Source organism: Helicoverpa zea, chromosome 31, assembly GCF_022581195.2.
Source record: "Helicoverpa zea isolate HzStark_Cry1AcR chromosome 31, ilHelZeax1.1, whole genome shotgun sequence".
NCBI lineage: Eukaryota > Metazoa > Arthropoda > Insecta > Lepidoptera > Noctuidae > Helicoverpa > Helicoverpa zea.
Window position 1 is genome coordinate 6,359,868 of NC_061482.1, and position 16,708 is coordinate 6,376,575.

At 35.7% G+C, this 16,708-nt stretch overlaps 1 protein-coding gene across 1 annotated transcript; it reads right to left on the bottom strand.

Moving 5' to 3' along the window:
- Positions 1-668: 668 nt before the first annotated feature.
- LOC124645081 (LIM homeobox transcription factor 1-beta) lies at positions 669-15,821 on the bottom strand. Its single transcript, XM_047184825.1, has 4 exons — positions 15,740-15,821; positions 3,297-3,498; positions 2,441-3,057; positions 669-2,158 (listed from the first exon to the last, which is right to left on the bottom strand). Exons 1-4 carry the CDS (start codon positions 15,819-15,821, stop codon positions 1,911-1,913), a joined length of 1,149 nt encoding a protein of 382 aa, XP_047040781.1. The 3' UTR covers positions 669-1,910.
- Positions 15,822-16,708: the final 887 nt, after the last annotated feature.

Sequence of the window (16,708 nt, forward strand, 5' to 3'; positions counted from 1 at the left end):
AAAAATAGAGGAAAAAAAAACACGATACTTCAATTACCCAGCTTTGACATCGTTTTACCTAAGGTAACCAGGTTCATCGGTAGTTAGGGAACGAAGTAGTGTGTCTGGTATTTCTGTTACTATTAACTACTGAACACTAGGAACATTTGTGAGAGCACCAATTTACAGTCAGCATTTCTGCTGATATTTTACATTGTAGTTGGCTTTATTCATTTTGTCAGCGCCGCGCGTTCACTGGCCCGCTACGTAGCCACGACGCCACAATGCAGTGAATAATGTCGGTGTAATGAAACAATATGCTGTTTATATCGTTTTAATTTACATCAATTTATAAAATTACCGAATAAACTATATATTACACATTGGCGGATCCTCGGTTTGGTCTATTGTTAACATAAAACCCATTCGTACATTCAAAAATACCAGTTGCTTTTGTAAAGGATCCGCGCAATAATACAAGTCCTTTTTCCATATATATAGTGACTATGGACATAACATATAGTTTGACTAGAGATGTTCGTCCTGACCTTTATATACCTACTTACATTTAAAACATTAACATACAACCCGTGCCGATAAAGAATGGGATTAGAAATCGCGACAGCTGTATTCAACTCTCGCTCATGTGCTATAGTGTATGAGCGAGAGGTAAATACAGCTGTCGCGATTTCTAATCCCATTCTTTATCGGCACGGGTAGTACATACTTTCATATTTTGGTATTAGACATGTAATAAAAACAATTTCTAATACAACTATTGAACTATTAAATTTGACTAAAAACAATACCAAAATGACTAGATCCGCCTGCATTTTATTTTGTAAGTAAATAGAGTAATATCTACTGTAAGCATGTATTTATTATAAACATCTAATAAATCTGTAAAACTTGTGTTAAAGTGATTATTTTAAAACCGTTTGATACGGAAACAGACATCTATATAAATTAGACAAATTGTGTAACGCTATAACGTAAACTATTGATTCTATGTGTCGGACTGATTTGTATACATTCATTATGCTGAAACATTTAATTTGTAACACATACGTACATTATTTAGACACTCACTACTTATGCCTACATTTATTTTGATACAATACAATATTATGTACAGTTTGACTACACAAAGATTTTTCTACATGATAATAATTTCAATCATGGCCTATTTATAGGCATGTAACCTACATTTCTATATACATTATGTACAACATTAAATCTATTTTAGAATTAAGCAGCCATCCATAATAATAATTTAAGAAGGTTATCAACGTCAATTCTGATTTTTGTAAGTATTTAGAGAAGGACCTATATTTATTTTATGCCGTTTGTGTGGACTTTTTGTGAACCTATTTTAATTATATCGTAGGTACATACCTCAATAGCTAGTAGTATCTACATGGCACGATCTATCTATATGTGCTACTCGGAAAACAAACAATATAAATAAAGAAAGTTACAGAACAGACTGAGTAAATTGATCACAAAGTAAAGTTTATGTGCACACTATCAATTAATTCTTTGCTCAAATACTACTGTATATCCATGAAAAAATCGTTTAACAACTTGGACTGGTTTCAATCTATTCAAATGCCTTTATTTTCGACATGCAACTTGCAGAAATAGATACCAGAGTTAAATCAGTTACCTACTTAATAAAAATATATAAGTAGTACGAATATAGCATTTTATGTGGCGCTTTATTTATCTTACATCTATCTCTGTGTTACTTCTTAAATACATACTTATGATCAACGTAGAGGCTGTTGCGGTTGAAAGCGGCAGTTTAAGGAGGTATCAGAATACGACGAATGGTGACTAGTAGCAGTCTCTGTACACTTAGCAGGCATATGCGCTGGACGCGGCCGCTGCCCGAACATGGGAGCCAGGGCGGCACCGCGTTGCACACTGAATCAATGATCAGTACTGAAGTAAGAGTTCTGCATGAGGTATAACTTGTCTATCGGGTTGACGACCGAGCCAGTGCCGAGGTTGAGGGGCTCGTGAGCAGAGTGCCCAGGATGCTGGTGCGAGTGGTGCTGCACCTCCAAGTTCTGCAGGCTCATGGTGTCAGACGCTCCCTCGTCCAACTGGTCGAAATTGCTCCCGTCCAGTGAAATGTCTGAACTGCAGAAGCTGTCACCAGAGTGTGCTGGGTAATCTGCAGAAAAATAAGTAGGTATTTATTAAAACACATGAAATTAATTGCAACATTAAGTAAAAACCGATTACAGCTCAGATTGATAGTATGTAAACCATGTGTTTTAATTTTGAATCCTCTGTACGAGCTACCGGCGCAACCGCGCAACGGCAGGGAATTAATTTAATTAAATACTTAATGTTAATTTGAATTAAGTTCTCATTATTCAAAGTTTGTGTAAGTTAACTAAGTGGGTGTGTTTTTTGTTTATATTTTTACGGCAGTATCAAAGTAAGATCATACCATCAGGAGAATACGGTAGGTTCGGATTCAACGGCTGACTTGAAGCAGAATAAGATCCATCAAGGCCCAGATAGTTTCCATGCTCACTCGAAGGAGACTCTTGTTTGATGCTTTTTTCATCTTTATCCTTCTCTTTGTCATTGTTCTTCTCGCCTTCTTGCTTGGCTTTCCTCTGGATTTTCTTCATCTTTGCCCTTTGATTCTGAAACCATACTTGCACGACTCGAACACTTAAACCAGTATCTTTTGCTAATGCTTCTCGGACTTTTCTACACGGTTTTGGACTAACTTCGAAGGACGCTTTGAACTGTCGGCGCTGTGCTGATGTAAGTATCGTTCGTGGACGCTTCGGTCCTCTTCGTCCATCACGAGGTCGCTCAGAATCATCTAATATCATTTCATCTTCAGCGTGTTGCATCAAATACATTTCTTTCTCAAAATCTTGCCGGCAGAAGATTTGTCCGGCTCTAATGACGTATTGTTCACCTTTCTGAAGCGGCTGACAGCACATGACGCACACGAAGCATTGTATGTGGAACACGTACTGCTGAGCTCGCATGACCATCTCCTGTGGCAGGAGCCGATCGCCGCACCTGGTGCATTTCACTCCAAACAACCTATAGGACAACAACTTTTTATTGCAACAATAGAAAAAAAAAGATTTAAACGTTTGCCAATTCGCATTGCAGCCTGCTCGCATTTCGCAAATAAAACTCTCGCTGGAGCACAAATTCATATATACAATTATTACCCTAACGTTTTCAGGTTTAGGTTATAAACTAAGATGATTATAAACCCTTAAGAGCAAAATGTAAACAGCGCACATTTTGCCGTCAAAGGTTAAGCAGTTAGTTACCTATCGTAGTCGGGTTTGCAGTAAAGCTTAGCGTTTCTGGTATAGCAGGTATGTGCTAGGGGACAGCCGCAGACGCAGCAGCTGAGGCAGTGCTCGTGCCAGGACAGTTCGCCCACTCGCATCAGGTAGCGGTCCTGGATCTTCTGTCCGCACCCCTCGCAGATCTCGACGATCTTCTCCCGCTTGATGCTCGCGCTTAGCTCTGTGGTAACAACTATATGGTTAATAGCATGTGGTAGGTCAGCCTCCAATACGTACGCATAGCAAAATTTGAACTCTAAGAGTATGCACTACAAACTATTAGCCGACCGATATTTTGCTCTGGGCTATATTTGGCTAGATCAGTAGGTATAGAGATAGTGACAACGACTAGATAAGCAAGTTTGATTGAATTCATGATTGCCGTCAAAATAATAGTCAGCCGACAAGTTTGCAGTGTTGGGGAGCTCTTGTTGAGGAGCCATGATAAGGTTATAATTATCAGAGTAGAGCATAAATAAGTTGACATACAGTTTTTAGAAAGGTTAAAAACATAAGTTATTTATTTGTAAAATTATATTCAAGAAGTCGAGTCATTAAAACATACTTATTATTTGCTGAAATATGGAGCTCTATTTTCACAAAAACGGTTTAAAAAATATAGAAACGCAAACATTTACTTCATGAGTTTTCATCAAAGGCTGGTTTTCATGTTTAGGTTTTCTTTTGCATGCAAGTAGTCATAGTCAAACATAGAGATGAAACATTTCGAGATCGTTTTAATGAAAAATGAAATTAAACCTTTTCTGTAAGCACATTTTTTGCAGATTTTTTAGAATGTCGTGTTGCAATATTTATTTTACATTCGTGGATGATACGTATGCTGTACATTTTCAGCCATGCTCTTTGAAAAGGTATCTTATTCTATATGTGATAAAGTCGAGTTCTCGTTGTTGTTGCAATAGGTACGTATGGAGAGTTACACTTGCAGTGTTCCCGGTTGAGGCGACACGAGATGCATACTGCAGTGTAATATGTTGCTTCAAAGCGCTGTTACGCTGAAAGCCCTTTGCATACTGTTTTAGCTAACATCAATTTTAGTAAGTATATTTATTTGTTTATAAATTATATGCTCTCTCAGTTTGCTGCTTAAATATTGGTTTGAAGGACTTTAAGTAAGTACAAGTCTTTATGAAGCCTTAAAAGAGGGGATTTTGGAGCGATATCATCATCCGCCTAGCCTAGTCCTAACTATGTTTTTCATAATGTATGTTGTCTACAGCAATTTATTTTTATTCCTACCAAAAATATAAATATCTATAAATGACTACTACCTTCATAGAACAAAATAAAATAAAATAAATAGAATATGTAGTACAAAATTGCTGAAATATAAAAAGAAGAAAGAGAATTTTATTAAAGAAATTCGCAAATGCAACAAACGCATAATTTTAGTATATTTAACATAGAGAACTTAGTCACAGTTACCTTAGACTTAGTTTACAGGGCAAGCTTTGTTGGTTTGGTCATCGCAAGCGGTACCATACGTAATTACTATTCAAAACTGGAAAGAAAAACATTAATTTGCGAGAACATGACGCACAGACAATATTAAAATACAGACAAAAAATAAGAACAAGAAAATAATTTGTCAAAGACAATAAATAAAGTAAAATATTCGTCAAATCCTCGCAAGATTCTCCAAATTATGGACAATGCTGCAATATAATATTTATTTAAGTAGATAAGTTCATTTGTTTCATTACATTAACTTGAAAATACTGAAACTAAGAGCGACTCAACAAAACAATTTACAACCGTTTTCGCAGAAAACTCGTCTTTTCATCTTTACCAAAATATTACTCTTGCATAAATAACGCTGAAAACGGTTAAAGATTCGTTGGAGCGTTCCCTCTAAGCGAACTATTGATTAAATCCCGAACGAACCTAGTACACCACCCATCAAGTGTAGTAAAGTACCTACATGTACCTATAGGTGGTGTCGAAAGCTTTGGAGCAAAATAAGGCGCCTTATCGCGCTCCTTAGACATAGCTGTGGGGAGACCACGCCCCCTGGGGTGGGGCGTGACCCGATCCCGGGGTCATAGCGATCAAAGCGCCCAACAAAATTTTTGCCGAAAAACAATCGTCATTTTCAGGGCTAATCCAAATTGGGCACTAACTTCAATACTAAGAAAAAAGTCACTTTCATAAAGCTGAATAGGTATGGCGAACCTTGCCATTCTGGCATTTTGTTTCCTACTAAGAACCTTTAGCCAAAATTTAAATATAAAAACTATTTTACAGTGAGTAAAATTCAACTCATCTCCAGGATAATAACCTGTGCCGTCTAACGTTGACTCGGAATATTACGAAAATAGCTGAATTTAAGCACCAAGTGATATAGAAACGCACACGAGATATTTCATAAAGCGCTGGCAACACCATATACAACATGTAACTTAATTAACGCACATCCTGAAATTAGTTTGTTCAGAATCGTTTACTGAATCGATTTATATCATTTTTAATATAGGTAATTTTTTATCCCAAAAATAATTAAAACTACGAAATTATTGTCATATTAACCCTGTACAGTCAAAACAAATTCAAATAGACCGTAACTCAAAGTAATAAGACTTCGTGTATTGTCGGCTTTTTCCGTAGTTTCGTTATGTTGTGTCGGGTCGAGCGGCGCGCGGCGCGATATTTGCGTGCGTAGTAGTATGACCACAAAGTTCTACAAGAATTGGTATAACTAATTTAGTAAATAACAATGCATATACATGTTAAATTAAAAATTCAGTGTATGTATTATGATTATAACATAATATTCTAATTAGGGTGTTTGAGGGTGTGCGTTAATTACGTTACATGTTGTATATGTATGTACCTACTTATGTACATATATTATGAGTCACTGATGAACGAGAGCGGAATATTGTACATAAAATTCGATGAATATTTCAATATGCTTCCTATGTATGCGAGCGGTTAGCGACGCCCCGACCTGAAACCGCGGTTGAAATACCTGATTATATGCATTTATTTAAGTAAATAAATAATGTTCGAAAATGAAATGATTTCGGTCTAGCAGTTATTTATACAAAACCGCCAGAAGAATATCTACAATGAAGGTTTTATCGAGATAAGTTTATGAAATCTTTTTCAAAAGATGGGACTACACTAATAAATCCACCAATATATAAGCTACATTACATCGTATGAATCTAAATACAAAATACACGTGAACCTTTATGAACTTATTTTATTTCCAGCACACAGCCAAGTATTCATTAATTAACAACGTTCTTTGTAAAGTAAATCAACTTAGTGGCGCTAGACAACATTTTTGCAAAGGCGTAAGAAATGTGTTAGATAATTTTGTATATACGGTAGCTATACAAACTACGTAGTTTTAATGTTATCAGTGGATACGCTATCAGTGTTCACCCAGAGAGCCACGCGATATTGATTATGCCCCGCTGGCTACGACGAGCTACGAAGTGCTACGACGCCGCACCGCGTAGCCGGCGTCTACGTAACGTAGCGTACAATTTAATCGGAATTCTGAATAAAATAAAGCCATTTCCAGGCTATGAGACGAGAAATTTTCATTTATGAATTACCGCAAGCCTTAAACGGCGCCACATGTATTGTCAATATTACAAGGCATTTTAACGCGTGTGCAATAGTATTTTATATTCTGTTCAATCTGTAGGGAATCAATCAAAACTTGCCAACGGTTTTGTACTTATAAAAAATAAGAGAAAAATCAATAAAATCTGTCTTGTTTATAAACATAAAAAAAGTTATCCGGATAGGTAATTTTGCTCTTTATTATAATATCGTAGAACTTTCTTCCAATCTCTTCCGTAATTACTTTGTTAAAAGTTAACATTTTTCTGCATCGAACATTTCCTGGAAAACGGTCGGCGCAGAAAAATTCCAACTTCAAAGAGCTTTCCCAGGAAACGATCGGAAATAAAATAGCAAAAAACTTGCTTTAATCACCGAACCCTACACCGTGGACGGACCGACAGACAATTGATCAGTATTTTTTCTATTTGTTGGAAAAATGCCTACGAAATAGCATTTTAGTTGTTGTCGTATTTTTTTAGGACAAATGTTTGTCGGATTGTTTCTAAAACAAACTAAGCGCATTTTTCTGTAACAAACCGGATTTTTGTTTGATCGATACACTCGTGTTCGTGGTCACTATGTACCGAGTGCGAGTTACACAGACAGTGTTATATTGTAATCCATACATTTATTTTACTTTGGGCACAGTAATAATCTTTAGGTATATCCTTAATGGCTAACTTATACAGGAATGAATTTTATCCAGTGCGCAAACTTTGTCAACTTATAGTTAAACTAGCTTCCGCCAGCGGCTTCGCCCGCGTGGTGTGTTGATAAAAAGTTACCTATGTGTTAATCCAGGGTATCACCTCTCTACATACCAAATTTCAACCAAATTGGTCCAGCCGTTTTTGCGTGATTGAATAACAAACATACATCCATACATTCTCACAAACTTTCACATTTATAATATACTAGCTTCCGCCAGCGGCTTCGCCCGCGTGGTGTGTTGATAAAAAGTAGCCTATGTGTTAATCCAGGGTATCACCTCTCTACATACCAAATTTCAATCAAATCGGTCCAGCCGTTTTTGCGTGATTGAATAAATAAATTCACATTTATAATATAAGTAGGATGTAGGATGTAGGAATGTAGGATGTAGGATGTAGGATGTAGGATGTAGGAATGTAGGAATGTAGGATAAGTTTTATAGATACGTATAATTTTATTTTGTAGTATTTTAGTACAGAAAAGAAAAGTTATTGATGTCGAGAGATGTTTTTTGTAACCAATTGTACGGTCACAGTCGTCATAGTAGGCACGGCGGCAATGCGAAACCGGTTTACTGACGCGAGCGCTGCTCCAAGCGCGTAAGAGTAGTTGGTATCCATATTTTGCTGATTTTAGGGCGGACAAAAGAATGAAAACATTTCTTTTACTGATGATGCAGATATGTTCTGTTAATAATTCTGGACCACCAGTTTTTTTTTTGCGCACTGCTTAAAATTCATTCCTGTATATACAAAAATGATACCTATATCCCTTGGTCACGCCATGACGGCGATTAAACTAAAAATAAGTGGGGAGGTAGCTTACTCCCGGGAGGACGACATAGGGTATTTTTTGGCACAATACAGTTACGAGAAGACGCGGGTTAATTCGTGGGCAAACGCTAGTATTAAAACATTTTTCCCAATCAGACCTGTATTTCCTGGTATTATTGAAGAGCTTTTCATTATTTTTATAGAGAGGCCATGCACAATTACACCTCTGTGCCACAACGGCTTAAAAGCCGCAGGGGTTTCTACAAAACCGTTGCTCCTGTCGATGGTGAGGCCTCTCGTGCCAGACGGGATCTTTGGCGATCGAGGAGTTTACTGCCCTCCCCGTTTGTCCCGCTCTTAGAAAGTCTCCCTCCTGGACACGATCTCCCGAGAAGAGTCTGGCAGTCTCTAAACAGACTCCGAACACAGGTAGGCCGGAGCAAAGATAATCGATCCAGGTGGGGTTTCGCGGGCGGGGCGGACCTTGGGTGCGAGTGCGGGGCTGCCGTGCAGACGATGTCCCACCTAATCGCATGTCCACTGTGCCCTGAAACCTGCTCGCGGGAGGACTTAATGAGCGCATCCGGCCGTGCTCTCGCTGTGGCGGAATATTGGGCTGACATAGTGTAGTCTCATATGACATGTCATCGACTCGAAAGAAGAAGAATAGAGAGGCTTGTTAAATTGTTAGTTTGATATGTGGTTACCACAACCGCAGGGTTATCTGCGGTTCAGTTTTACATAACTAATTAACTACTTTATTAATTGTCTAACCGTTCATTATATTTACTACTATCAATTATTTCAATGTTTTGGCTAGTTTCATTATAATTAAAAATACTGAATTAATTAAAAATAGTTTGTTTGTTATGCTTTAAATCTTTTTGTTTTTTACGCTGAATCAACAAGATTATAGTTGAACCTGTAGTATGCTAATTAATTCCTGAACAATGATTTTGCTACGTATTTTTTCCAATGCCATTTCAAAAAAAAATGCTACCTATTAGATATATGTCCTTTGTAAAAATCTAACAATGAAATACCGACCTCGATTTAGAAAACTATAAAAAGCAAAAGACTTTTATTTTATGCTGTAACTGTAAGAGTATAAAAAATAAAATACCATGCGTTTATTTAGGAACGTAAAACGAAAACTAGAAAAACTATGATAGCTGCAAAAGTGTACTGTGTACATGTGGCGCGTACATATAAACTATGGAGCGCTAAACTATAGCGAGTACAGTAACAGTGGAATTTATGTCAATAGCGCTTCACAATAGAACATACGCTTTGCTTAACCCTTATAGAATAACTGATCATTATTTTAATAATTGACCATCACCGCACTCAAATGTAATTGTTTCGATAGTTCAAATAACAGAAATTGCAATTGTATAATTGCTTCATAGAATAGAAATTATAGCTAATAGTCGATTAAAAAAGCATATGAATCTATACTGATAGGTAATAAGTTAGATAACACAAGGTCAACAGCATTTTCGTATCCAAGATATACCATTTTACATTTACGGTGTATTTTGTCCATACTAAAATGTCAATTAGTAATGTAAGGAAAATCGTACGACGTAGCTGAAAAATAAATATCACGAGAATGGAAACTCGTACTGATGTAAAGTAAACTGGATTTGAATTGAGAAGAGCAGTACTAAATGATTCTTTAGTTAGAAAATACGAAATAAAAATTGTGTCTGTAGAAAAATGGCTTTAAATATCGTTAAAAAAGCGTTTTTAGGCATTTTCAGATTGGTTTTTTTCCAAAACTAGAACTGCTAGAGCAGTCCTGTGTTCTAAACTTCGATTCTGTGATAGATAATATAATCTGCAAAAATTTATATGTTTCACCTTGGATACAATAAAAAAGGAAAATTTTGTTGACTAGTGTAAAAAGAGTGTATAATTTTACTATTTTTAAAATTAATGTAAATATTTAAATTAAATAAACCTTTACACCAACTTAAAAAATACAGAGAAGCCTTTTTTTTGTTTGTTTGTTACCCAAAAGCTCCGAAACTACTGAAGCAATTTGAAACATTATTTCACTGTTAGAAAGCTACACTATTCCCGAGTAAAATAGGCGAATAGAACATTTCTAATACTTGTAAATTTTTGAAAAAAATAGGCCTTAGTGCAGTGCATTCCTACACAACATTCAATACGTGGGACCGCGTTTTCCCGTTGTTATCGATTCGTTTCGAAACAATAAACGGCTGAGCTGCACTGCAAAACTGCTGCAACAGCTGACGCATACAGAGAGGCGACAGATCGCAATCCCTTTTATATTAATGAAACTTACAAATGTACGGAAGTCTCTCTCTGTATATCGAGTGTGACGTGGCGAACGGTGCGTTAAAGTACAATATGATATGCATACTTATTTATTAAGAAAATAACACTAAGGGTCAATTCCCACTGAAAGAGCAGCGGCCGGCAGCGGCCGTAAGAGCACGGAAAATGTAAGAGCGCGGCGCGGCGCGGCCCAACGCGGCGCCGCGCGGCCCGCCGCGCTCGCGCTCAATCCCTTGCATTTACGGCCGCTGCCGGCCGCTGCCGGCCGCTGCTCTTTCAGTGGGAATTGACCCTAATAACACAAAGAAAATAAACGAAATTATTTATGTAAGATTGTAAACGACTTATCCATTTTACAACTTATATTTCTATATAAAAGAGACCAAGGTGCATATTCCCCATCGGTAAGCAGAAACTCAAAAATAATACTTATTATTTGAAACGTTAAAATGCAAACCGTAGCTCGCTCCGTCCTTCACGCGCTGTTGCGTTTAATTTTCATTTTAACCGGTCCATTTTCATTTTAACCGGACCATTTTCGCAATTTCGTACCGCTGAGGGTTAAACGGGGGAGAGCCCTTTCAAACTTCTACTATTTGGAACACCGGGTAGGCAGAGGGGTTTGTCTTTACCATAATACGTACCTGATACATACTTACATAATGTTTGTAAATGAACTGATTAAAAATGTGCAATGTATGTGTACGTCCATTAACGTAAATGAGTTGACAAAAAATCTGAGCTATAAATGTGTCGTATTTTATGTGAACGTTTATGGTGTTAGGGCTACGTGCTGTATGGGCTGTATTGTTTTGCCGGACATGTGTAAAGTCTTCATTAGATTTAAAAGTATGACTCAATGATCTTGTTTCATATATTATAAAATCTATAAAAAAAAACTAGTGAGTAACAGTTATTGACTGAGGATGAAACGTACAGACGCCAGCAGTTCAACCTAGTCGAATCAGCGGGCAAACCTATAGGCTTACTGTTTGACTAGAATATGTATTTTTCTGAACCCAAAGGTAAAAAGTAGTACTTAATAAGATAATTTATTTAATTAAGGTGTGTGTGGGTGTGCGACTTTCGCGCTATGATTATTTCCTTGATAGTTCATAACTTATAGTGATGGTAACTAACGAATTTTTATCGACTCACTCACATTCCATTTCATGCTTCTAACAATTTGATATTCTTTCAACTCATTCTCAGAGCTATCAGAAAACCCATGGCGAAGAGCACTTTAAAGAGGTCTGATCGTTTTTTTGGTGCAGTTGACAATCTCGACAGTCAGTAAGAAAATACTACTTCCCCTTGATTTACAGCTGCATACTGCACGAATGATTCGGTAGCAACACTACAATAAACAAGCGCCTTAGAATTTTTCAATATGGCGGATTTCATAGACACTCCAGAAAAGTGTGTACTTTATAAAAATATTGTTTTCCAATCCTTAATTATTATTTAATACCATGCACGTACATCGCTAGCAAGTTCATCAGAAAATATTTTTATTAAAACTGAAAAATTCATATTATGCAAGTAGCGTTCATATGAATTTCGATTTATTTCGACGAAAGTAGAAATGAGTTTTCGTTAATTGTTAGTTATTGGAAAGCTGACTGCAATATTGCATTCTGAGATCCAATAAATGTTATGACCTTTCAAGTGTTTATTTAAGTAAATAAACAACAATTCAATGTTATTGCAATTTCACGTTTTCATGTAAACAATTATGACTCAGTATTTTCTCTCGGAAACGTGATGCATTTTCCCTGGGTTTTATTTTTGTACTATAATGAATATTGAAAATAGCTACATAACAATGAATTGAAATATGGACATATCATCCTTACTGCTTCAGTTGGCGAAAGGCTCGCTTTGCCCAACTATGTAGGTATGTATGTTGGGATCGGCTTCCAGCCTATCCGCAATGCAGCTCAGTACTATGACAAGGAGCGACTGCCTATCTGACCTCCTCAAGCCAGTTATCTGGGCAGCCCACCAATTTATTTGCCAATATTAATACTATGTTTTCATCAAAACATTTCGTTAGACTAATGTTAAGAATAACGTTATAAAATTCACTTATTAATAAAAATAAAATAAAATATTTATTTCATCCACTTATGTATAAAAACAGATCAATTTTTATTTTTATTAATGAGTAGAGTAATTAATATCCATGCACGATTTGAGATAAAAAAAGACTAGTTCGATTTTGGATATGAAAAAAGTAGCATCACCCTGAATCCGTTGATTTTTTTTTTATCCCGAAATAAATGTTTTGGATTGTTTTGATAGGAACTGGTCACACCAACACCTTCTGTCGTTTGTCATACTTAGTCTAATACTGTATGCACACTGAAGTTTAAACAGTCGAAAGACAGTCGACCCGATGATAGGTATTTTTAAAAAATCTTGTATCCAATCAAACTTTTCAGTCGGTCTATTGACGACTAAATATCTGATCGTTGCATTCTACCATATATGCCCAGACTGATACTCATTTTGGGCCTAAACAAACTATCGGCCGACTAAAAGTTTGCCGTGTGCTCTTAATCGGGTACCCTATATAACTACTATAGTATGACCAATTCGTTAGTGACATTCCCATGGTCCATGGGTGGCATATTTTAATTGTTGCTCTCTGACTGTTTACATTGCTGGCGATTATATGAAGTTTCTAGCTACATATTTGCTCATTTTTCGCGCATCGCCGCCAGTGGGCCCACTGCCTACTCAATACTTAAAACAAAAAAAAATATATACTTATGTAAGTAAAGGTTTTCACGACAAAAAATTACATAGGTAATCGGTTAAAAACCTCTCACTCTGATTAAGCCGAACGTTACGTTTTAAAAGTAAGTATATACCTTATATTAGTAAATACACGTAACTTTAATTAAACTGAAATTATTCATTTTAAACACCATGTGCGTTTGATTTAACAGTTATATCAAATAAACATTATAATTATAAAAGCGTTTAATACTAATGTATCTTAATAAAGCAGTATTAATAAGTTTGTTTCACATTGAACAATAACGCATAGGAATCTATTTCAAATTATAAAGAGGAATTTTATTGTTTGTTTGTTTATTCACGGTTTATCTGGGCTAAGTATATTTTATTTGGTTAAGGGAAGAAGTTCCCCAGGGAGCTGGTTTGGGAAGTGGGTACCTAGGTATTTCCCTCGAAAGGCGGCTGAAAATGCGCTGAATAGAAAAATAATAAAATAAATATTATTTGAGAAATTAATGAAACATAAACAAGTTGTAGTAGGTACTTTAACTAGACCAGCACAGTGGTCATTATAATTATGTTTTGGTAGAATGTATATCACACAATACTTGTGACAATTCAAGAAGGTATTACTTTACTGTTACAGCCTTTTTATCGTCCCACTGCAGAGCTCAGGCCTCTTCTCACACGGAGAAGGATTGAGCATAAATCACCACGCTTAAGAAGGTATTAACGAGAGAAAATATACCGGTGAAAATGTTTTCAATAGTTATCTTCATAAATTCGTTGCTTATCAAAATTGTAAAACCTAGAGAACTTTCCAAACAATATTTTTTTCAAAGATGTTTAGAAAATATTGTTACTTAAACAGGTTTCTGTAACCTGTTAATTATAAGTAATCTGTGGTACTACCGTTGAAACTTTTTAGAAAGTTCATATTTTTCTTTATCATAGTTTTTGGAGATAAGTCAACAAACGTCTCAACCAATTCGTATAAAATGTTGGAAAATACAAAGAAGTAGAATAAGGGCAATCTACAATGGGCAATAATGCTTAAATTAAATTAATAGTAGAGGAATAATTTAAACATAGTACCTACTCGATTACTGAATTAAGAGTAAGCGCACACTACAAACATTTATTCAGCCGATAGTTTGTTTGGGCTCATAAATCAATATGAAGATGAGTAAGTATTAGCAAGTATATAACAATGATCAGGCATTAAGCCTGTATCAGACCGACTAAAAACCTTGATAGAATTTATGATTTTCTCAAAACATTTTTTTTTTCTTAACATTGGGCCGACTGTTTAGTCTCCAGTGTACGGGTAGGCTTAGTCTAACCAAAGTTGAAACGCAGAAAATGTGTATGAATATCGATTGGTATCTTTTCTTGCCTCATAACTTCAATATAAAGTAAAAATCCAATACTATGATAGCATTTGTTTTTCCTCTTATTGTTATTTTAATGTATTAGTATGAAGGTTACTTTCGTTCGTTAGACTAAATAGCTGTTCTTTGTTTATTATTTTTCCCACTCTTTAAGATATATATAATATACTATAGAATTTTGTATGTGGAACATCCAACTATAGAATAATTAAAAAGCATTGAACAGTCAATTGAGAACCGACGTCATGCTTAAACTGGATAAAATATCGATTATAAGGCATTTAAAATACAGCGTAAATATAAATTCTGGTTTGATTTACTTTTATGTAAAGTAAATCACACTAGTAGAGCATGTTTGTGCTTATGGTGATTGATTTCCTTTAATAATTCGTAATGATTTATCATACAGCAAATTGTAGGTTCAAATGCTCAAAGCTTTCAGACGTTATTGAAAAAAAAAAAACTGTAAAATCTTAAAAGCTTTCTAGTGAAAAAAATGTTGAAGAATTGGAAAGCTTCTAAAGATGAGCAGAACCCTGTTTTATCCTTTCTTGGTTTCTTTACAGTATTCTAGAACTAAAGACTGAAAAACTGAACACTTTGAACTACATGCTGTTTTTCTTTGGTGTGAATTCGTCAATTCGGAGATAAAATTTCTTGAAAATTACAGTTGAAAATCAACCAGAATACTTTTTAAAGTTTCTATTATGGTACAAATAAGCACGTTTCTAATAAAATGAAATGAGAACAATGAACAGGAAGGAGAGAATACATTTATGAAAATGTGCGACAAACAGTTACTACTGACCTACAAAGGCTACAAACTTAGTTTGTCACCAAAACTTTAGCTTGTTCAAACAAGAATTAATCACTGTTTAAATCTAAGATATCTGACCTGTTCTAGCCGTGCACGTGATCGGGGGCTGGATGCCCTCCTGCATTAATCCTCCATTCATATTCGCGTAGAATTCTAACATATTTCATACAAGTCACTTTCACTGTCGCGGTCGCGGAGATGCTTCCAGCACGCCGGACGAGCACTCAATGGTGCCAGGACCCGTCTGCTACCCTCGTCATGACACCACAGAGGGGACAGCCCTCCGAGCTTCCACCAATACCAAGCGCCCTTCTTCGGCAGCCCCGCCCCTTCCACCCATGACCCTACCTACCTATTATACAGATCAAAGCAAAGCAAGATATTTCGCCGCTCGGCTAAAACGGCTAAAAATTGTGTTTTTTCGGTAAAAAATCCTGTGGATGGACGGCCGGGGCACTCACAGTCATTATTAAATTCTGACAATAAAAAATGATATTTTTTTTAGCAGTAGCATAAGCTCTCATGACACGTTTAGTTGTTGCAATGTGATTCAGATTATTCGCTGCGTTTCCACTGTGCACTTTTACTCCTAACCAGTATTAATTTACCAAATTCTTATAGGTATTTTATGATTTTTTATCAAACGACTTATACTCGAGGAAAGCTGTTAAGAAATATTAAATGTTTATAAATACTTAATATATTTTTTTCTCTCAGAATTGCCACCGAGTCCCTATTACGTCAAATAAATACGTAGTGATACGGACGTAGTAAATAAAGTTATTTATTTTAATGTTTTACTAAGATACATTTTTTATTTAATGGTTATTTTTAAGTATATCATTATTCATATTCAATAAATAACAAATGATAATTATGATTGAATGATTTATTTCTATAGGAATCTAATTTCAGGGCTAGTTTCAGAGCTTTTTTACAAAAATATTATACTTTAGTAAGCAATGTTTACAGCTGAGTTGATTAAATGAATGAAAAAATGATACTTAGTTAACTGGTATTCGGCATTTTGATTTTAACAGTTAGCTT